Source organism: Myotis davidii, unplaced genomic scaffold, assembly GCF_000327345.1.
Source record: "Myotis davidii unplaced genomic scaffold, ASM32734v1 scaffold17, whole genome shotgun sequence".
Lineage (NCBI taxonomy): Eukaryota > Metazoa > Chordata > Mammalia > Chiroptera > Vespertilionidae > Myotis > Myotis davidii.
The window spans coordinates 503,152-527,194 of record NW_006288624.1 but is presented as its reverse complement, the minus strand read 5'-3'; the positions used below and the strand labels follow the sequence as shown (position 1 = coordinate 527,194).

Genomic DNA, 24,043 nt, shown 5'->3' with positions numbered 1-24,043 from the left:
CACAGACACTGGGGCGGTGGGGGCATGCCCTCATGGGTGGGAGTAGGGGGGGGGGTCAATTGGGGGTAAAGGAGACATATGCAATACTTTAAACAGTAAAAAAAAAAAAAAAAAGAAAATACTCTGGTAGGAGCAATTTTCTGTGTGGACCCAAGTTTGCCAAAACTTACTTTCTTTAAGTAATTATCCTTTTGTTTCTAAATATGAAAATAGGTTTCTCCTTTCCCTGCCACACTGGAACCCTGCCCTGTTTGATGAAAACAAGTAACTTCCTGTTCATCTGACCAGAATTTGACATTAATGTGCTGTTCTTAATCACCCATTGTTATTTTTTAAGAAAAAAAATGGATCTATTTTCATTACAGAACATTACTTATCATGGGCTTAAAGACAAAGATTTCACTCTCTCTCTCTAACAGCTCTGTCGTTACAGAAGAGAATCTCATTTCCATTTTGCAGAGAATAAACTAAGCCTAGCCCTGGTTGGATGGCTCCGTTGGTTGGAGCATCATTCTGTACACCAAAAGGTTGCAGGTTCGAATCCCAGTCAGGGCACATACCTAAGTTGTGTGTTTGACCCCCGGTTGGGGTGCTCACAGGAGGAAACCAATTAATGTTTTTCTCTCACGTCTCTTTCCCCCTCCCTCTCCCTCTCTCTCTCTTTAAAATCAATAGAAAACATGTCCTAGAGTGAGGATTAAAAATAAACAAACAAACAAACAAACAAACTGAAAACAGATTTGACTGCTCAATACCATACAGAAAATCCATGACCAAAGCAAGGTCAGCTTCATCAGCTCAGAGTTTCCCATCTGTTTCTCAGCCCTGTGTCTGAAGTTCCCAAGGTGTACTGTGGCATGCCCTTCCTGTAGGGAACCTGAGCACTTCGTTCCGTTTGAGGGAGGTGTGGGGAGGTTTATATCTCTAGGTATAAGGGAAAGGGAAAGACAGATTGTGGCCGAGGACCCAGCCGCCAGAGTGGGAGTGGGATAAGAGGGAAGAGCATGGAGCTCACTGGACTCCATGACAGGGACCCTGGGGTTCCTTTATGGACTCACAGTGTGACCTAGGGTGAGTCATCCTCTCCTCATGCGTGTTTTCCTAATTATAAACCAGAAATTCACTCACTCATTCAACCAACATTTGTCTAGTGCTGACTACACAGCAGGTGCTCTGCTAGACAAGCCAGAAAACTGCTACAGTCCTTGGCTCCACATGGATTTTGAAAGTCTAGTGAAGGGAGGACAGATTTAAACAACATATATAACCATGTAATTGCAACTTCTATAAAGAACAGTGACAAGCACGTTCCAGCGGCTACTAGAGGGTGTTAGAAGGAAAGCTAACTAATCTGAGGGTCAGGGAGGACTTCCCTGGGAAAGTGACCTAAGCAAGTTGAGCTATAAAGAAAAGAAAGACTAGCGTTGGAATGAGATAGGGAGAAGGAAGAGAGGGAAGTATTCCAGGCAGCGGAACAGCATGAGCAAACTCCCTGAGGCAAGGAAACATGACTTGTCCAGGGAGCAGAAAAGAGGCCCATGTGACTGACCAGAATTCAGTGGCTCAGGAAGAGACTGGCATAAGATGAGGCTACCAAAGGGGTGGCCACCGTGTTATAAAGGATAACAAACAGCATCCACTGTGTGGTGACGGTGCGACAATCACACAGCTATGAAAAGGCTTAAAAAGCAGCACCTACCACACCAACATCTGGTATCGCCATCACTGTCCAAGTGGCCTCCTGGACAATGCCTTTGGCCTGCCCTCAAAGCAGGAAGCCCAGGAATTAAGTCACCAGTGACCTTCTCCCACTGCCTCCTTGTCAGAGAATTCCCTCCCAATCACAGGGATCAGGATACTGAGAATTACCAAACCCTCCCAACGAACTCAAAACCAGTCTAGTCAATTCTTCTCTGGCTTCTCTGCTCGGTTTACCCAGGAAGTCATCAGCTGACAGCACTGAGGAGTCTCTGGGCCAACCTTAGCCATCTAACTGAGGAGCATCGTCTGCTGGACATGACCTCTGGCCTGAGCTAGGCGACACTGGTGCAGGCCCAGAGCAAGCCTCCTAGCCTCCCTGCATCTTAGCTTTTGAGCGGAAAGTGGGAATATGAGCGAAAGCCAAGACCAGGACTAGTCAAATGCTCTGCAGCCTTCTGTAAAAGATGTAGTTATTCTAACTGTTCTTACTGTTCATACAGCCATCTTGGAAACTTTCTGAGTCTTCAAGTCATTTAATCATTGTAAGTTCTAAGTGCCTCGAATTTAAAGGTCATTGCCTCTAGCACCTAAGCACAATTCTGACTCCTCTCATTTTTTATTATGAAGATATTTATTATCTGTGACATGGATTCTAGGTTGGAAAGTGAAAGACTGGTGAAGACAACTGAGCAAGCCTCCAGAAGTGCTATGCGGCCTCAATGTCCAGCAGTAAACTGACTTCTCCCCAGGCTCCATCCCTCCCTCTTCCCATCAGCTTCCTTCCCTGTGTCTGTCTCTAGAACCTCCTGTGTGTGAGCCAGGCCTCAGATGTGACAACACCCACCCTGTGTGTTTGCATTTCCTGCACCAAGGCCCTGATAGCAGAAGCCACTCTCCATAACTCGGGAGGAGGCAAGAGTTCCTAACAAACAAAGGCCATATTCAGGGTGAGGGAGGAAGAGGGTATCCTGTATTGGGAGTGAAGGGCAGCGGTATGCAACTAGAGATGCGGCTGATCTCGGCGTCCAAGGACATTATCTGGGAAATGAACACATTTCAAAATAACTTTCTCCCTGTTACTCTAAACCAGTGGTTCTCAACCTTCCTAATGCCACGACCCTTTCATACAGTTCCTCATGTTGTGGTGACCCCCAATTTCATTGTTACAAATTGAACAAAATTAAAGCATAGTAATTAATCACAAAAACAATATGTAATTATATATGTGTTTTCCGATGGTCTTCGGCGACCCCTGTGAAAGGGTCGTTCGTCCTCCACAGGGATCGCAACCCACAGGTTGAGAACCACCGCTCTAAACAGTCTTCACAGTGATGATCACAATGATATGTGGTTGTGTTTTTTAGAGAAGAAATTATTAAAGATTCCATTATCAGCCCTGGCCAGTGTGGCTCAGCAGATAGAATATTAGCTCACAGACCGCAGTTTCTCAGGTTCGATTCCCAGTTAAGGACATATACCTGGGTTGCAGGTTCGATCCCCGGGCAGGGGGCACACAAGGGAGACAACCAATCGATCTCCCCGCCCCCGCTACCCTTCAACTCTCTAAAAATCAATGAAAAAAATATCTTCGGGTGAGGATTAACAAAAAAATTAAAAAGTAAATATTCCATTATCTCTGGTGTGGAACACTGTAGAAATCTCCTGACTTCCCTCCTTCCAATGTTGGCCCTATAGGCAGTCTCCCCTTCATGTGGGGGCCAGAGGGATCTTAATGAAACACAAATTCATTGCCCTGATTAAAATCCTCCATATGACTTCCTTTTTCATTTCTCATGAAATCAAGAGCCTCTTCTCCTATGTCCTGGGAGGCTAGAGTGGTCCGGCCCACTCACCCCTCCAATGCCATCCGAGGCCTTGTCTCCCGGGCACTGTGCTCCCGCCACACAGGCCCTCTGTTCTTCCAACACCAGCTGAGCTCTACCTGTGCCTTCACCCAAACTGTTCCTCTGCCCAGAAAGCTCGTGCCTAAAACCCTCCTTTTGCTGGCTCCTTCTCACCCCTTAGGACTGAGGTTAAATGCCCAGCTCCCTTAGGACACTCCCTAAAATGTTTGTTCTCTTACAACTGCATCTTCATATTCTGTTCTTTTCATAGCATTGGTCCTGAAAGGCAACTATTCTATTGGTTGACTTGCTTCCTGTCTGCATGTCACACCAGAATACAAGGTCTCTCATGGTGGTTTATCTCTTTTCCTGGAACCTAGCACAGTGCCTGCTTAGAGGAGGCACTCAATAAACTTTGGTTGAATGAATGAATGAAAAATACTAACAAAACTGTCCCTAAGCCAATAAAAACATGTACATTTCCTTGGCTTATGGTCCTGGTTTCAGCTTCTAGCACAGTAGATGGTAGCCCAAAGCTCTGTACACAGTCGGCATTTGGTTTACATTAGGGACGATGGTGATGATGACGATGATGATGATGAGTCCACGGTAACATCCCATAGGTTAGCCCAGTGCTGCCTGAGAACTCAAACCCACCGCCAGCTGTAAAGGGCCAGGGCCACAGACACTAGCAGCGGTTCTCAACCTGTGGGTCGCGACCTCTGAAAATACATCCTGCATATCAGATATTTACATTACGATTCATAACAGTAGCAAAATTACAGTTATGAAGTAGCAACAAAAATAAGTTTATGGTTGGGGGTCACCACAACATGAGGGACTGTATGAAAGGGTCGCGGCATTAGGAAGGTTGAGAACCACTGCCCTAGAGCATCAAGGCTTCTGGGCAATGGTTCTGCCCCACTCACTGATTCAGACACATTACATCAAATGAGTGAAAAATACTCGAATGGGCAATACAGATGCGACCGATGTTGACTTCAAAGATCTGAAAGTCCAAAAATGGAGGGTAATACATGAATAGCAAAACAAAACAAAACAAAAAACAGTACTAGATACCCTAAATGCCAGAGGCAAGAAGAGACTGCCCAGCTGTGGGGAGATGACAAAAGGCTTGGTGGGGAAGGTGGCATCGGAGCCGAGCCTAAGCGATGGGTGGGACTGGTGCACGTGGAGAAGGAAGAGAGGCACAGCGGGTAAGGACACAGCAGACCCCGGCACAGGGGGAAGAAGGCCGACGAGCAGAGGGAGGACAGGCGTGGTGGGAAGTAAGCCTGCGATCCAGGTTTGGAGCAGAGAAGAGGTCCCGGAAGGACACACTCGTCCTTCTGGATTTATTTAGTAGGAAACACAAGTGTTTTCACTCTTTTTCAGCAAGGGGGTGGCACAAGAGGAACTGTTTCGGGATGAAAGATCGGCTAAGAAAGCAGGCCGTGCTGGAGAGGGAAAGGACTGGGGATGGGACTCGGAGGGATCTGTCCACTCGGGCGCCACTCATTAAACATTTTCGTGTGTGCCCGGCACTGTCTGGGTGCTGAGATATATTATGAGCAAGACAGACAAAGACTCCTGCTCTTGAGGAGTTGACATTCTTTTGGAGGAAAACAGAAAACAAACAAAGCACTAGACAGTGGTAAGAGCTGTGGGGGGGAGGAAAGAAGAGCATAAGAGGAGAATGCGGGGAGCGCTGGGGAGGGGCGCAGGGCACAGGACGTGGTCTTCCATACAGGGATCAGTGGTCAGGCTACATGCACCTCAGAGAAAAGGGGAGATGGAAGCAAATACTTGAGGAAGGTGAGGGAGAGAGACAACCGCTGGGGAAAGGACTCTCCAGCAGAGGAAACACCAGAGCGAAGCCAGAGGCAGGGTGTGCCCAGGGTGCTCCTTAGCAGCACAGAGGCCAGGCAGGCGCCTGGAGCAGAGTGAGGAAGGGAACCGGGAAGAGAGAGGTAGAGGACCTAGACTTGCTCTGGGAGAACAGGAGCCCCTGAAGGGCCTTGAGCACAGGAACGACAGGATCCGACTTCCATGTTAAAATCAGCAGGGGACCACTTAGAAAGGAGTCACAGCAGGTCAGATGGGAGATGGGAGCCCAGGCGAGTAGCAGTGGGTGTGGCGGGAAGGGGCTGTGCCCTGGGTCTATGTTGCGGGCACAGTCACGGGATTCCTGTGAATTGGAGGTTGCCTGGAGGGTGACTCCTACACTGGCCTTGAGCGAAACGTGGGAGGTGCTGAGGAAGAGCTGAGGCAACTATAGCTGGGGAAGGGGTGAGAGGCGGGGCCAGGTGAGGCAGGGACTTGGCACCAGCCAGTGCAGACAACACAGAGGTTTTGAGCCTGGACTATGAACTGTTTGCTTGGGGGTGGGGGGTGTATATTTGTGTTGCTCACCACAGTGCCCCCAGGGCATAGTGCCATGCCTGTCATACAACAGGCCCCCAAGATATATTTTGAGTACAAACGGATTTGAGAGAAACAATGCCTTCTTCCCAGAGACATGTTACATCAGAAAAGAATGTGCCATGAGGGAACTTGAGATGCAGTCCTGGCCCTTGAGAGGAGGACCCGAGCTGGTACTAGAGTCCCCAGTGATGCTCTGGGGGCGCCCTCCTCCCCCAGCGGACACAGAAATACCTGTATCTCCTGGATGCTCTCCTCCTCTCTGGTGTCCACCTTCTTCTCAACCCCCTCGCCTCGGAGCAAGGCTTCTAGCGTGGTGCTCTCTGAGGTGAACCCGTCCTTCTTCAGGGGCAGCTCCACCTCTGAAACACAAGAACAGAAAAGCAGGGTCAGGCCACTAGAAGCAGAAGGGACAGGAGGGGCAGGAGGGACAGGAGGGGCAGGAGATGGCCCTTGAGGGCGCGCAGGAACCAGAGCTCCTGGCTAAGGCTCGAGGCCGCCTGTGCTCTCTCCTTCGAGTGGAGCAGGACACTGCAGTTGGGTCCAGCTTTTCTGGGTTCAGCTCAGTCCCTGAGGTCGATTCCAACCCTGCCTGCACCCTCAGAGATGGCAGAGGTAGAGCAGAAAGGGCGCCGGTTGGATGTGGGATCAGACAGCTTGGGTCTCAGTCCAGCTTCTGCCACTCTCCAGCCCTGGGACTTCGGGCAAAGCACTCCAGGACCCCAGAGACCTTTCCTGCATCTACAAAGTGAGGACAGCAGTGCCAAGCACCCCACCTGGCCATTTTGTGGAGCAAAAATGTGCTCCTTCACATTTAAGTTCTTTGAAAACTCTAACGCGGTGCATCAATGCCAGCCTCACGTCTTATTATTCTCTCCCTCCAGCCCACCTCTTGTTAGGCAACTCGGTGACCTCCCCTCAGCCACGCTGGCTGCCAGCTCAGGTCTGCTCCATGAAAAGCTATTTCAACCTCAGAGGCTGTTCTTAACAACTCACGAGGGAAGCGGAGGCCTGCAAAGCCAAAGGAAGAGAAAGAGCAAGCACAGATGCCTAACAGGCCCAGCTCCGCACACCAGGGCGTTTTTTCTGAAGACATCAGGAGTTTGACCAGCTCCCTAGGGCTGGAGGTCAGGGGGCCAGCTGAGCAGTGGCAGCCAGAGCCGGCCCTGCCCAGGAAGGAGACCAGAAAGAGCTGAATCCTTTCCTCAGTATGTCCCCCAAACTGCTAACACAAAGGAAGGCTTGTTTTTTTGTTGTTTCATTAAAAACGGAAACCTCAGGTACTAATGATCATATTTGGACTTAATACAAAATATTCCTCCAATCTCTCCTCCGATCCTGTACCTCATGCCCACCCTGACAATCAGATGTGAGGTCCCTACTCTGTAGCAGATGAGATGGGTGCAAGAATATGAGGGAATGGTGCCCTAGAAAACAGTCAGAGGAAATGTATGGGGTGGGGGGTGAGAGATCAGTGTAGGGACTCTTCACAGAGGTGTGGGCAGAAGAAGGGAACAAAAGGGAATGGTGAAACAGCCCAGAGAGCTAACAGTGGGGAGTCATTATCACGGCTATTCCTGGAGGGACAGAGGGGCGTGTGTGTAAGAACCTGGAGGGGGCGCCACAGCAGAGCTCCAGGGCAGGAGCTGTGCTTGCAGCAGAGGAACCTCCCTCTCTGCTGAGCCCGCAGGTCAGAGGTTCACAGAACCGAGGCAGGGGGGCACAGAGCCCAGCCTCTCTCTCCTTCCGTCCTCATCTTCCTGCCCTGCCCTCTCACCGGCCAGCCTCAACCAGAAGCCAGAGACCAAGGGATCCGTGTTGATGCAGTCCGCGGAGGTCAACTTCCTGGAGCCCAGGATGGTGTAAAAAGGGACAAAGAGTGTATCTGGGGGAGCAAATGGAAATAACCAGCAAGATCAAGCCCCGCTTCCCTGGGCTCTGTTCTGACTCAAATGGAACTCTCCCTACCCCTTCTACTCCTCGACCAAAACCAGATGCAGGCTGACCAGTCCACAGGGAAGGGGCACTAGGCAATCCATTAAAGTGAAAGAAACACCTATGCATGGTGACCAGCCCCAGAAGAAAGTGGGAAGAAGGAACAGTATCTAATGTTCCTTGTGAGGCAAGGTCTCTGGGATTTCTCTTACCAAAAAAGGCAAGCAGAGGATCCAACTCCATCAAGAAGCAATGCCACCAAATCAACCACCTCTGAAACGCATCCATCCATCTAGTCATGCAACAAATATTTACCAGGCACTGCCATGTGACCACTGCTGTGCTGGAACTAGGTACATAGGCGGGGAGCCAAACACAGACAGTCCTGGCCTTTAGGTAGTTTACAATCTAAAGAGGTAGACACTAAACACTAAATCCAAATAAACATATGCCATTACAAACTGTAATAAGGGCTTTGGAGGAACCCCACAGAGTGAAATGTGAAGGAAGAATAGGTGGGGGTCTGTTTAGATCACAGGGTCAGGGAAGGCCTGTGTGAAGTTACACTGAAATTGAGTGTCAGAAGAAGTCAACTGTCTGCTTTAATGAGTTCAGAGTGTACAACTTCAGAGCCTGCTCCAATGACATATTCTTCCTCCCAAGTCAGAAAAGGCTTCCAAAGCCAGGTCTAAAACAATTCAAGTGTGCCGCTGCATGTCCTATCCAAGGTCAAGAGAGAACAGCTGCTCACCATCCCTCAAACTTACAATAATCATTCATATCTATATATTTGAAGTTCATATTTTAGTATCCCCTTAGTCTTCTCAACACTAAATAAACCCTACTTCCACAATTGTACATTTTGAGCTGAAAAAAAACACCTTACAGATCATCTGTTTTAATCATCTCATTTTATAAATGAGTCACTTGAGAGGCTGAGAAGTAACTTCATCTAAAGTAACACAGTAGGCCCAACTGGCGTGGCTCAGTAGTTGAGTGTCAACCTATGAAACAGGAAGTCACAGTTCGATTCCCGGTCAGGGGCGCATGCCCCAGGTTGCATGCTCGATCCCCGTGGGGGTTGTGCAGGAGGCAACCAATAGATGATTCTCATCATTGAGAAGTAGAAGGGGTAGGTAGAGTTCCATTTGAGTCAGAACAGAGGGGAGTGTTTCTATCTCTCACCCTCTCCCATCCTGTCTGAAATCAATAAAAATATTTTTTAAATAATAAAATAAAGTAATACAGTAGGGCAAGAATGCAACCAAATCTTTTCTAGAGGCCGTTAAGATCATGACAAGAGCTCCACTTAATGCATCCTTATTAGTAGTTAGCAGGCCCAGGCTGAGCCCTAATGACCCTAGTGGGTGTTGATATCTGTGTGTATATGCAGGGTGCTTGGCACACAGTAAACATTCAAAATGCAGCAGCTGTCATTGCTACTTAATCCCCACCACCACCCAAGAAGAAAGTACAGTGATCCCATTTTATAGATGCAGACACTGCAGCTTAGGGAGATGAACTTGCTTAATATCACACAGCTGCTACGGGATAAAGTCCGCCTTGACCCCAATCTACCTCCAGAACCCGTTCACCTAATCTAATTGTACAGACTGCGCCTTGCCTCTCTTGAAAAGTCTTTCTCCAAACCTTTGCACACTTCCACTGCATTCCTCGGCTCTCTCCATAGTTTTCCTACTTTGAGATAAAAGGCAGATCTCTGCTGAGGTGGAGGGCAGGTTTGTGTCATGGCTCTGGGCTGTTCCAGCTGAACATCCCCATGTGGTGTTCACTCTGTCACCACAGTACTGACCTCATATAGAATTTCTCATCAACTGAACTTCCTCCTCCTCCTTCTCCCTCTTACTCCCATGCTAAGTATCCCTCCATCCTGCTTTCCTATAATTCAATCTATTCCCTTGGTCTTCTAGTCCTTTACCAGATGGAAGCAGAAGAATCGAGAGGGGAAAGAAAACCAAAATGGCAACAATGAAATGAGCTAGAAGGAACCTCCAATAGCATCTGAAGTCCAACCCCTTAATGAGGAAAGTGGACACAGAGAGACTAAGGAGACTTTCCCAGGGTCAAAGAGAAATACAGTGGCATCATTCTTGCCTGACTCTCAAGGTATTTCATTGGCTCCTAGAAGTTCTTTCAGGCAGCCTTGGAGTCAAACCCTAGCCTTGCCATATGTTGGCTAGTTACGTAAACCTTAGAGTTTCATTTCCTTTTGTGTTCAGTGGTTATGGTCATACTATTTCACAGTGTTGGTGTGAGAATTAACAAGTTAATACACCACATATAGAAACTGAAAAGATCCACACACAAAACTAGTGTGAGAAACAGAGTGGAAACTGAGACATATCAATTCTTGTGCTGGTTTTTCGATTCAAAATTTAAGATTCAAAATTAGATCATATATGTAAAGAGCCTGGGATGTTCTAAGTGCCCTCTAAATGCAACATATTATTATTACAAAAGTTTGAATAATAATGATTTTAATGGTACAGCAGCACTATCCAATAGAAACATAAGGCAAGCCACTTACACCATTTAAACTTTCTAGTAGCCACATTTTAAAAAGTAAAGAGTGGAGATTTGAAGATGGCGGCATAGGTAAATGTCTGTACTGGCTGCCTCCCACAACCACATCAAAATTACAACTGAAATACACAACAACCATCATCTAGAACTGCTGGAAAGCTGGCTGAATGGAAGTCCTACAACTAACGTAAAGAAGAAAGCATACTGACACTGGTAGGAGTGCGGAGGCACGAAACAGGCTGGTGGGCTATTCCGGCCCCCACGTGTGCCACTTTTTTAATCAGAAGGAAGATCATCTCTGTGGAGGCGCCCTGGAGGACCAAGTGATCCCAGCCCCACACCAGACCCCCAGCCCAGGGTCCCAGAGCTGGGAAAAGAAGTCCCTAAAAGCAGTAAGAATTACAGGATGTAAAAACCAGTGCAGCCGAAACCGGTTTGGCTCAGTGGATAGAGCGTCAGCCTGCAGACTGAAAGGTCCCAGGTTCGATTCCAGTCAAGGGCATGTACCTGGGTTGCGGGCACATCCCCAGTAGGAGATGTGCAGGAGGCAGCTGATCAATGTCTCTCTCTCATCGATGTTTCTAATTCTCTCTCTCCCTTCCTCTCTGTAAAAAATCAATAAAACTCTTAAAAGGCCGGCACCACAAAATAAATTTACAAGGTCCCATGTCCTCTGAGCTCCAGCACCAGGGCGAGGCTCTGGAGAGCAGAAATATATATGAGGAGGAACTGGATTGTCTGGCATCAGGGCAGGAATTCAGGGCAGCTTTTTCCCAGATGGAGGTGCTCGCAGGGGTCATTGTTCCTATGCTAGAACCTCCCTGGAAGCAGGGCTGACTGGCAGCCATTTCTGTTTGCTCCACCCTAGTGATTTCCTAAGACCCGCCTCATACAATTTACAACCCCACCCAAGCTGGATGCAGCAGCTTTTGCATATGAATGGCCTGTCCTTGCTCAGGTTAAAAGTCTCTCAAACAAGCTGCAGCTGGGCCAGGGAGCCCCAAACCTATTAGTAAAAGGCCCAAGACCCAGCACCAGCATCAGCCTGCCCTGTTTCATAGCTGGGCCTCATCTGGGCACTTCCAAAGAGGATACAAAGAGGAAGAATCTGCAGATCTCTCTGTAGCTCCTGCTGGGCAGCCCCAGGCAGTGGCTGGCTTTGCACCTCCCTGGAGACCCAAGAGCCAGTGTACCCAGTGGTCAGTGTCAGACCATACCAGATTACAACTCTACACATCCATAAGCAACACACTCTAGGGGCAGACTCAGTGAGCACGACAGCACGACTGAAGCAAGTCCTGCTCCATAGGGGTGTCTCCTGCACAGCAGCTCTCCCACTGTAGTCGCAGTGGTCCTCACAGCCAATTGGGCTGGAGACCAATTCCTTCCAGTGACACAACAGCAATCAAGTCTCAACTACAAGACTGTGCACACAGCCCACAAAGGGATGTACCTAGAGTGTCCACCTCAGGTGATTGGGGAGGGTGAGCCACTGGGCAATGTAGAATACCTATTACACAAAGACACTCTACCAACTCAAGAATACATAGCAGCTAAACCCAATGCATAGAAACAAACATAGGGAAGCAGCCAATATGTGGAGACAAAGAAACATGTCACCAATGAAAGAAATGGAATAAAGCAAACTACTGGATATAGAGTTCAAAACCATGGTTATAAGGTTATTCAAGAATCTTCTAGAAACCTCCAAAAAAATGGAAAAGGGCCAGTCAGAAATTAAGCATACATTGACTGAAATAAAGATTAATATACAGGGATTCAACAGTAGAGTAGAGCATTCTGAGAATCAAACCAACCATTTGAAATATAAAGAAGCAAAAAACACCCAACCAGAAGAGCAAAAAGAATCCAAAAATATGATAGTGTAAGGAGCCCCTGGGACAACCTCAACCATATAAACATTCTCATTATGGGGGTACCAGAAGAAGAGACAGAGAGCAAGATATTGAAAACCTATTTGAAGAAATAATGACAGAAAACTTCCCCCACCTGGTGAAAGAAATAGACTTACTCTGTCCAGGAAGCACAGAATCCCAAACAAGAGGAACCCAAAGATGACCACACCAAGACACATCATAATTAAAATGCCAAGGGCTAAAGACAAAGAGAGAATCTTAAAAGCAGCAAGAGAAAAGAAGTTAGTTACCTACAAGGGAATGCCCATACCACTGTCAGATGATTTCTCAACAGAAACTATGCAGGCCAGAAAGGAGTGGCAAGAAATATTCAAAGTGATGAATAGCAAGGACCTACAACCAAGATTACTCTACCCAGCAAAGCTATCATTTATAATTGAAGGTCAGATAGAGTTTGACAGAGAAGAAAAAGCTAAAGGAGTTCATCAGCACCAAACCAGTATTATATGAAATGTTGAAGGGTATTCTTTAAGAAGAGGAAGAAGAAGAAAAAGATCAAAAATATGAACAGTAAAATGGCAACAAATACATACCTATCAACAATCAGATCTAAAAATCAAAATAAACTAACAAAATAGGTCTAGAGGCACGATTTGGAAAGTACGGGTTTCAGATGATGTGACAGGAGAACCCAGAGATATTTCATCTAGAAAAGAAATACTCGGAACTGGGGAGACACAGTCACTGTCTCCCCTCATTAAAGGTGGACTGTGGAGTGGGAGCTCGACGCTCCTCCGAGGTCCATGTAGGAAAACGAAGCCGATGGGAGACAATAGGGGGGTTAAGGCCTGGGATGGGGCAGGAACAGGGGGGAGAGGGGAAATGGGGGGGAGGGGGGGAAGAGGGACATTTGTAATAATCTCAACAATAAAGATTTATAAATAAATAAATAAAAAGTAAAGCACATCCCAGCCAGCATGGCTCAGTGGCTGGACATCGATTTATGAACCAGAAGGTCACAGTTCAATTCCCAGTAGGGGGGTGGGGGTGGGACATTATGCAGGAAGCAGCTGATCAATCATTTTTTTCTCATCATTGATGTTTCTCTCTCTCTCTCTCCCTTCCTCTGAAATCAATAATTTTTTAAAAAACAGTAAAGAACAATAGATGCAATTAATTTTAATATATTTTTCCTAACTGAATACTAGTATATACAAATATCACTTCAACATGTAATCAATATAAAAATATTAATGCAATATTTTGCATTCTTTTATTTGCATTAAGTCTTCAAAATCTGGTGTGTTTTATACATATAGCACATTTCAATTCACATTAGCCACATTTCTACTATTCACTAGGCACATGTAGCTAGTAGCTATCATATTAGGGCAGGTTGGTAGCCATTAAAAGTAATGTTTGCTATGATTTGCTTTCAAAAAAACAGGAAAAACATTAAATATGGTTCTTAATGGTGCCTGCTTAATACTTGGCCAACTGCCATTCTAAGACAGCATTCTAGCTGACCTCTGGCAAACTCTGGTTTCAAAGCACTGTGGGTAAGGCTCACAAGGTCAGAGTCACATGCTGACCAGGGCCTCCCAGCAAACCCGCACAGGGTACATTCTCTGGCCCTGACCACAGGAGGTCCAGACTGAAGGGGAAAGAAGCTAATAGGTCCAAGCTTTTGCACAATGTGTGTCCAGACATGTGCCCTGTTGAAATCCCTGAGGGATTTCATTGATTCCGTTTTATCCGAATACATCTCATCTAGATGTAGGATTTAGTCATTCTTTAAAAGTGTACTCAATTTGAATCTCACACAAATTTAGGGACCACATGACCTGATAGGAGCCATCAAACCTTTAACATTGAAAGAAAATGGTCCAAAACACACACATAATTCATCTTTAAATTAGCCTGGTTTTATACACATGGATATAAACCCACGGATCGTTACTCCCTCCAGAGCGGCAGCAGCTGTCACCCAAGCCAGCCGCCTCCCTGGGCCCCCGTACGCAGCTCTGCCTCCACTTCTAATTGGGAACAGAGATACTCCTTGGGTGACTTCCAGCACGATCCATCACACCAGAGACAGCTTCTGTGCAAACCGAAGCAAATCGGTTTCCAAATAAGAAAAAACCTCTTAGACAAACAAGGATTGAAGCACAGAAAGTCTTTAAAAAAAAGAAGAAGAAGAAAGAAAGAAAAGAAAATCACAAATAAAGGCAAAGAAATAAAGAAAATCACTAGTGAAGAGCAATGGCCGGCTTCTCCCCAGGGCTGTGGACAGGGTGGACAGGGCAGCACCCTCTTGGATGGAGATCAAAGCCACAGGCCTTGGACACAGGTGCCCCAAGCCTACCATCCAACACACCAAAAGCAAAGCTTCCACTGGGCTGTTGGAGCCACTGAGCTCATTAACAGGATGCAGGCAAGATGAGCCCGAAAGTACAACATGGGAGCACAGTGAGTAATTAAATCCCAGGTCATTTAAAAATGCACACGCCTGGATGTCACAGGCTCACGGAGCCTTTGACTCTTCACGCGTTGTTGTGTTTTGTTTTGTTTTTGGCTCAGGATAGAGGACTGAAAACCTGCAAGTCATATATGGATTATAATAAAATATGCCACATAAAAAACAGATTAAGACAGTTCTTCTTTGGGGAAATATACAAAGAGAGGAGCTGTCTGTTAGCTGTCGAGTTTGCAAGAGATACCATCTTTCGGGAGGCTGTGCTCCGCCAACAGACAGACTGCCCCGAGGGAAATTGCAGTGAAACACCCGACAAGGCACATCCATCCGTCCATCCATCACGAGCTCTCTGCGAGGCAGGGGCCCGGAGGTAGAGTTATGGTGCAAAGGGAGGGAGAAATCCCACAGACAACGGCAGACAATCCTCCTGCTGCATCATGAGCGCTCAGATTTTTCTTTTAACCTGCCTCTAGTTTTTCTTTAAAAATACAAATGTGCAGTTTTCTCTCTGGGTGCTTATTATTTTGAGGAGTTAAACTCATCATATTTCCTTGGGTTTATTATACATCAACGTACACCAAGGAGCAAGGAGCTTAAGAATCATTCCTTCATGTATCCCCATCAGGCTCACGGGGGGAGGGGAGGATATTGTTATCTCACCCCACAGGGGAAGAGATTGGGGGGAGCCAAAGACCTGATTTCCTGCGATGGTGGCAGGCCCAGGAATCCATCTGCTCATTCCTCAGGGGTGCCATTTTCTTGGCTGCCGTTGACTCCCTGTTTTGTGATTCATAGAGCTCAAAATAGATAAGGTTCACACTGAGGACCCATCACCCAGACTGCACCCTTCAGGCCCTTGTTAGTGCGTGTTCGAGAATCCCAGAATAGCCCGGCCAGCATGGCTCAGTGGTTGAACTTTGACCTATGAAGCAGGAGGTCACAGTTTGATTCCCTCCAGAGCACATACCTGGGTTGCAGGCTCGATCCCCAGTGTGGGGCGTGCAGGAGGCAGCCGATCGATGATTCTCTCTCATCAGTGATGTTTCTCTCTCTCTCTCCCTCTCCCTTCCTCTCTAAAATCAATAAAAAAAAAATTTTTTTTAAGAATCCGAGAATGTCCACACAACAGGAGGGCTGATCATTCCCCCAAATGGCCTCTGGCTCCCACAACCTGCCGTACCTACCCACCCACTCGTAAGCCGACACAGAGGCCAGAACCACAGATAAGCATCCCCCACCCCTGAGACACAGAAAAACACCCACACTGTTAAAGGAAGCTCCCCACCATGCTGGCCACCACACCAAGCCAGGGCAGCTGAGCAGCACGGGAGGAAAGAAAGGATGATGGGGATGGACTGAGTGATGAAATAGCTGAAGAGAACGCAGATAACTGGAAAGCGCAAGAGGCCCCTCTGGGGTGAAATGTGAGCTCTAGTGCCCTAAACACACACTTGGCCTTGATCTCATCTGTAGAACTGGCAGAACAAAGCCCACTTCCTGGTGTTATTGTGGGGCAGGTAAGATCATGGAAACTATCGAGTGCTGGGCACAGGGGGCGTGCTCAGTTACTAGGAACTCCCTGCCTTTCGTCTACTAAAGTCTCCCTCTCCTTGCACTTCTCCACTAACTCCTCAACCGCTGACACTCTCAGAGCCTGAGGACGGAGGGGCACACCTTTCCACCCCACCCGGGCATGGCCCTGAGAGAATGGAAGCAAAGAGGCTGAGTCCGCTGAGTCCGTAGCCCGCAGAGGACAGAGGAGGCTGAGGAGGAGGCAGAGCTCGAAGGCGGAGGTGCCCGCCCCGCTTCAATTCCAGGATGGGCGTTGGCCTGCAGATTGGAAATCATGGCAGAACCACAGAGGATGCCTTGCTCTATTCCTTCCCTTGACAAATAATTATTAAACATTTACTATGTACCAGACTCTTTTCTAGGTGCTAGGGACACAGCTGTGAACATAAGAGACAAAAACTCCTGCTTCGTAGATGGTATATTCTAATGGGAGAGAAAAAATACCTAAAATAAACATTCCAGGCCAAGGAGCTATCAGTGCGGAGGCTCATCTGCCTGGAGCACGGTGAGCCAGTGGAAGAGGAGCCCAGGTCAGAGTTAGGGGCGTCCTGAAGGGTGGTGAGGTCCCTGTGAGAAAGCTGGCTTCTGCTCTGAGTGCGATCGGAGGCCACTGGAGGTTTCAAGCAGAGAGTGACATGATAATGCTCACATTTTACCAGGATCAATAACTGAGGGGGATGAGGGCAGACGCGGGGAAACGGTAGTTACTGCAGTGCTGAGTGTGGAGCCGCACCAACGAGCCAAGCTTGGTGCTTAGGTGAGGTCGGTCCATGATAGAGATAAGCCCTGTCCTCATGCATCCTGGTTGGCAGCACATCCAGAGGCAGCACATATTGGGGCACAGTTCCCTGGCCCCTGAGCAGCGGGCATCCCCACAGAGTGAACAGAATGAAGGCCAGGTGTAGAGACCAGGTGCCCAGTACTCAGAAGAAGATGGACCAGCTAAGGCCAAGGACAGAAGAAAAGACTCAGCCCTGGTCGGTTTGGCTCAGCGGACAGAGCATCGCCCGCAAACTAAAGGGTCCTAGGTTCGATTCCAGCCAAGGGCACTTGCCTGGGTTGCGGGCTCAATCCCCCTCAGTAGGGGGCGTGCAGCCAATCAATGATTCTCTCTCATCATTGATGTTTCTATCTATCTCTCTCCCTTCCTCTCTGAAATCAATAAAATAAATATATATTTTTTAAAAAGAAGAAGAAAAGACTCAGCCAGGCGGGCACTGCCTAGCACACTACGGTGTTAATAAAAGCAGGGAAGTCTCGCCCAGTTTATCTATGTGCCCTGGGCAATGGATGCCAAAGGGCTGAGCTCTGGGATGCAAGGTGAGAGCTCGTGCAAGCCGTGGTTCTGTCCCAGGTGAGTCAATCCCATAGCCCGACGCCAGGGTTCCTTCCTCTCCTCAGAGCGGAACACAGCGGACTTGGAAAAGCCTCCAATGCAGACCACGTTCCATTCTGGGCCAGACAGCACACACCCTTCCAGCTGAGCAGGGATCTCCCTCAACCAGTGCACCCTCGGTGCTGGGCACAGGGACAGTATGGCAGAGACCCCTCAGCCGCCCAGCAGTGCAGCACAGAGAGGGCATCCCAGTGCCTCCTCGCACGTGCTGCGCCCTCAGCTCCACCATCCACGTGACTATCAGAACAACCCTGTGAAGTGAGCAGAGCAGCTGCCATGCTGCATTTTACAAATGAAGAATCAAGGCCAGAGAGGTTAGGTAACTGCCCAAAGCCACACAGCCAGTGAATGGAGGGGTCTGAACTTGAACCCAGACCTTGGGATCCCTGTTTGATGTCTTTTCTCCCGCGGAGCACAGCTGTAGTTCCTACCAAAGAGAGGCAAGATGCAACGCTGGGACAGGGCCCACAGGCCAGGCTGGACACAGGATGGGAAGGCAAGGTCACCTGCTGCAGGCTGCTCTTCTCTGGCTCCATCTCCTCATCTGCGAAACGCGATGATGAGAGCTAAGCCGTGATCTTCAAGCCTGAGATCAAACAACGGATACCTTCCTTCCCTTCATTCCTTTAACAAGTCCTTACTATCCACCTACTGTGTGCCAAGCCTATGTTCTGGGCACTGGGGATACAGATGAAAAAAATGGGTGCGCCTCTGCCTTCAAAGCGCGTTCCTGCCAATGCCAAGGCAGCGCGGGCTGTCCCCAGACCCAGCTCCTTCCCGAGATGCCAGGAAGGTTTTTAAAAAAGCCATGAACAGTCACAGCATGAAGCAGGGGCTGCAGGGGCCTCCCACCTGTCTCCAGCTCTCACACTCATGAGGCCAACAAGAGCTGAAGAAGCTGCAGGCCCCCGGGATGGATGGATGGCTGCAGGCTCTGACACTGCAGGAAAGAGATAAACGACTGGTCATTTCCCCCTGATGCACTTGAAGGCATCCATTCTCCAGCCGACCAAGCTCAGGCACCCTCCAGCCCCCCGCAGAGACAGATAAGCACTGACAGATGGAGGTGGGAGCTGGAACGTCCTTTCCCCTCGGAAGGACACAGCCAGGCTCCTCTGCGAGCCAGGGGAAGGTCACGTTGTCCACTGGCTCACACCTGGCTAGGGGCTCCACCGGTCTCTGCATTCGCCTCCCCCAGCTCGCCCACCCCAGCCTGCCTCATCCCTGTGAGGAGCACACAGGAGGGAGGAGGCCAGGGGGCAGAGGCAGCCGGCTGACAGGCTCATCAATCTCGGGCTACATGCTTGGCACATCGGCGCTCCCTAAGTTGTTCCCGGACTGGGAGGGTGCCGGAGGAGCCAGGGGGGACTGTCTTGAGGAGAAGAGAAATCACGCCGAACATCCGAGAGCAAACTGTGGAACAGGCCTGGAGACCATTAAAATGTGGGCCATGTACAAAAGCAGTGGGGAACTAATTAAGATGCAGGATTTTCAAAAGCTGGGGAAGTTGGCCGCAGCCTGCTCCCATCTGCAGAGCTCTGGCAGTTCTGGGCTGTGGGGACAGCACCCTAGGCGAGCGAACAGGCCTCTCCACCCCTGCCCAGCAGCCGGGACTCAGGCTGTGTCGGGATCACTCCCGTGGGGGGCAGCCCTCGGAGGGTCCCTGTGACCTGTTGTTGGCCAGCTATGGCACCCTCTGCTTTTGAGCACCCCAGGCTGCCGTCTCCTCATGGTCCCTGCCCTGCTGTTCATGGTCCCCCAACAACGTGTGGTGGGGCGATTTCCTTGGTCATTCATCCCCAGCCATTGAGTGGCTGCCAAAGAAAACCATGAGAAAGAACCAGAACTCCGTTCCTGGCTGCCTTCCCTCCCATCACCCTTGGAATTTGGCAGGGGTGGCAGAGAGCCGTGTTGCTCCCCAAGAGCCGAGAGATTTACAGGCCGCAGGTACATTTCAGGAGCAGAATGCACGTCGGCTGTAAAAGCCCTATTGGTCTGAGAGCAACAGGACAGGATGGATGTGTGCAGGGTCCTGGAGCAGCACAGAGCCCGTTCCAACAGGCTTCCCCTCGGGTTCCTTCCTCGGCTTCCCCAGTGTCCCCCAGGAAATTAACTTCCCAATTCTGTGCCACAGTTTCCCAACCTCTGCAACAAAGATAAAATCTGCCCTAGACCATGGGGACCAAAAAGTCCAGGGTTGGAAGAGGCTAAACTGATCTAAGCTGACGATTCGAGCGTTTAATCCAGAGGGATAACAGGTAGAAGTCTGTCCCCAGCCTTTTCGTTTCTTCATTCAAAAATAAATAAATAAAATAAAATAAAAGACAAGAGGGGAAGTAGGGGGAGTTGAAGGCCTCTTTTCTCATCAGCTGGCTTTTGCCCAACATCTGTCCTCCTTCGGGGCCTTCTGGTGGATGCTCCCTCTCCACCTTTCTCTCCTGCCAGCTCGCCCCCCGCCCCCCGCCCCTTCCCAAGGACAGAGCTCCATTCTTGGGGAAAAGGTCCAAGGACGCTGCTCTCGGACACCAGGCCCCTGGCCCAAGCCTTCCTGTCGCAGGAATTGTGGTGGCTGCACCCTGAGACACCTTGCAGTCGCCTCTGCGGCCAAGTGCAAGCTGCAGAGAACACTGATCTCCATTGTCAGTCAGTGGAGAGAAATAATGTCGCGTGTGTTGTCCTTCAGGCGCCCAGGCAAGTAGGAGGTTGCGAGATATTTATTCAAGGCTGATCGGAGGGGTGATGTTAGGCGTGAGAAACGCATAGGTTCAGGGACGTTGGGAATGCTTTCAAGTTCCAAAGAGCTCTCCCCAGCTCTCAGCCCCATCCCACCCCCACACAGACACATTTTTTATCTTCAGCAAATAGTAAAGAAACATAGGTGGGGTGGAATGCTCCCAGTGAGGGAGATGGGATGAGGACAGCAGGACTGGGGTGAACTCCATCGCTGTCTAATTTAGCCCCGGAACAAATAGCAGCGATCGGCTTTCCACTCCCTACCCCGCAATGTCTCCTCAGCACCAACCATGTCTGTGCTTCGGGAGACTGAACCAGAAGCGCGTGGAGCTGCAGCCCTGTCCTCAGACCTTCCCCAAGGTCCCTCAAGATTCCTGAATATGCATCCCCTCGCCCTTGCCCTGACCTGGCTCCCGGTCAGAGCTCTCAGCTCTGCCGACCTGGGGTGTAGGACAACTCTGACCCACATGACACCCTGGCTTTTGTTGCTGAAAGCTGCCTGCCACTGGCTAGACTCAGGCAAGGAAACGAGGAAGACCAGAGGGACACGCTGGGTGTTGGCATGATAAATTTCTTGAGGCACCCCCTCGTTATCTGTGGAAGGGTCTGACACGGAAGGAAACTCATGCCTTGAGACAATGTTGCTCCAGGCCAGCGCCCCGTCTCTCACAAATCAGGAGAATGCCTCTCCCTCCCCGCGAACAGATGAGGGTGCTGATGGTGGAGCCTAGGGGAGGCTCCAAGAGTCAGAGACATAACTAGATTCTGAGGGTTTGTCTAAGGGAGCCCAGACTAGGTGGCTGGAAGGGAAGAGAGAGAAGAGGAAGAGCATTATAGGGGCTGGGGGTGGAGGAGGGCCAAGGGGGGGTTGGTTCATTCATGGGTTTTCTTTCAACATAAATTCAGTCTTCCACTTTCCATAAATGTAAAGAGATTCGGCCTAGGCTGAACAAATCAGTTATGGATTTTCAGCAAAGTTTGCCCATAATGTTGCAATTTGCTTTTTATCTTTCCACTAGACAATCGATCTTGGACATCTTTCCATTCCATTCCATTTTATGAATGTACTGTAGTATTTAACTGGTGTCCTATCAATGGACCTTCTGGTTGTTTCCATTCTTTGTGTTATCGTTACAAACAATGTCACAAAGGGCAACCTTCTACCTTGTTACTAGATATTTACTTATAGGATAAATTCCTAGCAAAAGAATTTCTAGGTCAAAGGGCACGTGCTTTTAAAATCCTGACAGGCTCTATGCATTGAACTTCAGAAAGGTTACTCCCAATTCCACTGCAGGGGGTAAAAGAGAGCAGCTCCCTGGCCTCTCTCTCCATCTGTCTCCTTCACCTGCTCCTCTAGCCCTGAAAACATCCGTCTCCAATCGTCCACCCAGCTGACTGTTCACACCAACTAGGAATTCGCAGCAAGTTCTCCAGGGACTCTGACCAATGATTCTACCCTGAGTCGCACCTAAAAGCACCAACCGAAAAGCCTAGTCCTTTTTGAACCCAAATCAAATAGAATACAAATAAGAGAGAACTGTTTTAAAACACTGTCCAAGTGCTTGAGGAGGATATACCCCAAAAGGGAAAAGCTCCTCTCAGCTGGAAACTGCATTTTATAAATGATGAGGCAGAGACACTGACGGGGGCTGAGATCCAGCGTCTGCTGTACTATCCGACCAAAGGGGCCTCGTTTTGTACATGTCCATCCAAAGGGGACGCCTTCTTCCAAGGCCCCACCTGGGCCCGCTGAGGACCTGGAGGAAGGCCCCTTTCTGACACTTTGGCTGGTGTGAAAAACCCAGAGCAGCCGTGTGTCGGGTGACGCGTTTCTGTGCTGCTTCGCTTCTCTGGATGGGCCCTGATGCTTTGCGGGCCGAGGCCTGACTCCCAGACACTCCCCTGGCATCTTGCTTCACAACCTGCGGTGGCAGATTGGAGTCGGGGTACATGCTGAGGGCCAGGCCCGGCCTAGTAGTACAGACTCAGCACAGGACACGGGAATGCCAAACATCTGGCCCAAGGCTTTGGGAGTCTGATTTTAGTAGTAGGTCTGATTACCCAAAGAGGGGCAACACTTCCATCCGCGAAGCAGCTGTGTCATTTGAAAAGCTGTTCACTCCAGCCTTGGGTTCTTATTTTTGGTGGCCTGGGCACTGGCTGGCCTGTAGGGTGAGCCTGCCTCAGGTGAGCCCAACTTAGCTGGGATCTTTTTCCACCTTGGGATGTGGCCACGCCTCTGAGGGTCACTCTCGTCCAGGTTGGCACTATCTTTCCAGAGAGGGTCCTCCCCCAGGACTCCGGGCATCTCAGGGGCTGGGCCTTTACTACCTGAGACCAGGGACAGCCCCCTCAGCTTCTGCCCAAGGAAAACTTCCTAATGATCACAGATACACACAATGTGCTGGTGGGCACTTGGCCACAGCAAACCCTAGGGTCATCCTTTCCCTCCGCGCACAGGTCATGGCAGGCCCAGGGATGGGGAAGTCTAAAGCCAGCTGTAACCCCGGCTGCTCCATAGCCTGCCGCTGGGAGGCCAGCGTGCCCAATGTACACGTCCGTCAGTGGAAGGACCGGACACTCGTGAGTAGCTTCTTGCCTCAGTCCCACTAACAGTGAGACTTTGTTCTCAGGTATGTGAGCAGCTCAGTAAACTCTCCTTAGCTCTGTCTGCAGCCTGACTTCCCCGGCCTGTAAAATGGGCTTATTTACCCTGTCCTTCCCTCTCTGCCTCCCAGGGTCAGGACCAATGAAGTGCCATAAATGGAAAGCTTTGTAAAGGGCTTTGTAAACCAGTGTGCTTTTCAGACAATATGATATAATGATGATGAGTCCATCAGATCGCCCCATCCCCTGGGTGGCAGTGATTGGTGGGACGGACATAAACCCAGCCAGCTCAGCTGTGGAAGGAGACTTGCCTTTCTGCTGGGTGTGGCTGAGCATGAGTCTGGGGCTGCTGCTGGCTACCTCACCTGCCCCATGAAGGGAAGAGTGTTTGGTGGAAGGAGACACAAGCCCTCACCGTGAAGCTTGAGCGCCAGGATTCAGCTAAGCCTGAAACTAGTGAACTCTAAGATCTACTGTTACATGAGCCAATTTCCCTTTTTCGGTAGGATAGTTGGATTTGAAATTCTGACATCAATGACTGGAGGAACTCCAGCTATCTCTTGGGTGCATTTTAACACACACACACATACATATATATATATATATATTATAAATAAGGATTTTAGGGGGGAAAGCTTTGTTCAAGTTTCTTTTAGAATACTTATCAGCAGCATGAGAAAGCAGAAAAAGCACTAAACAGAGAAATCAAGCAACGGGGATTCTCTACTGTTTCCCACAGGAATTGCTGTGTGACTTTGAGCAAAGTCTCCTAACCTGTCTGGACTTCAATAAAACAAGGAATTGGAGTTAATAATGTCTGAGGTGTTTTACAGTGCTAAATATCTTTGGTTCTATAAAAGACATTTACTATATATATATATATCCATCCTCAGGTGAGGATTAAAAAAATAAAATGGCCATAACCGGTTTGGCT

General features: G+C 49.1%; 1 protein-coding gene across 1 annotated transcript in view; it reads right to left on the bottom strand.

Moving 5' to 3' along the window:
* Nucleotides 1-24,043, bottom strand: part of DPF3 (D4, zinc and double PHD fingers, family 3) — a 154,395-nt gene that overhangs the window by 114,836 nt on the left and 15,516 nt on the right. Inside the window, exon 3 of the mRNA XM_015562004.1 lies at nt 6,201-6,328. Coding sequence (XP_015417490.1) covers nt 6,201-6,328 — 128 coding nt within the window. The remainder of the gene's footprint in view (nt 1-6,200; nt 6,329-24,043) is intronic.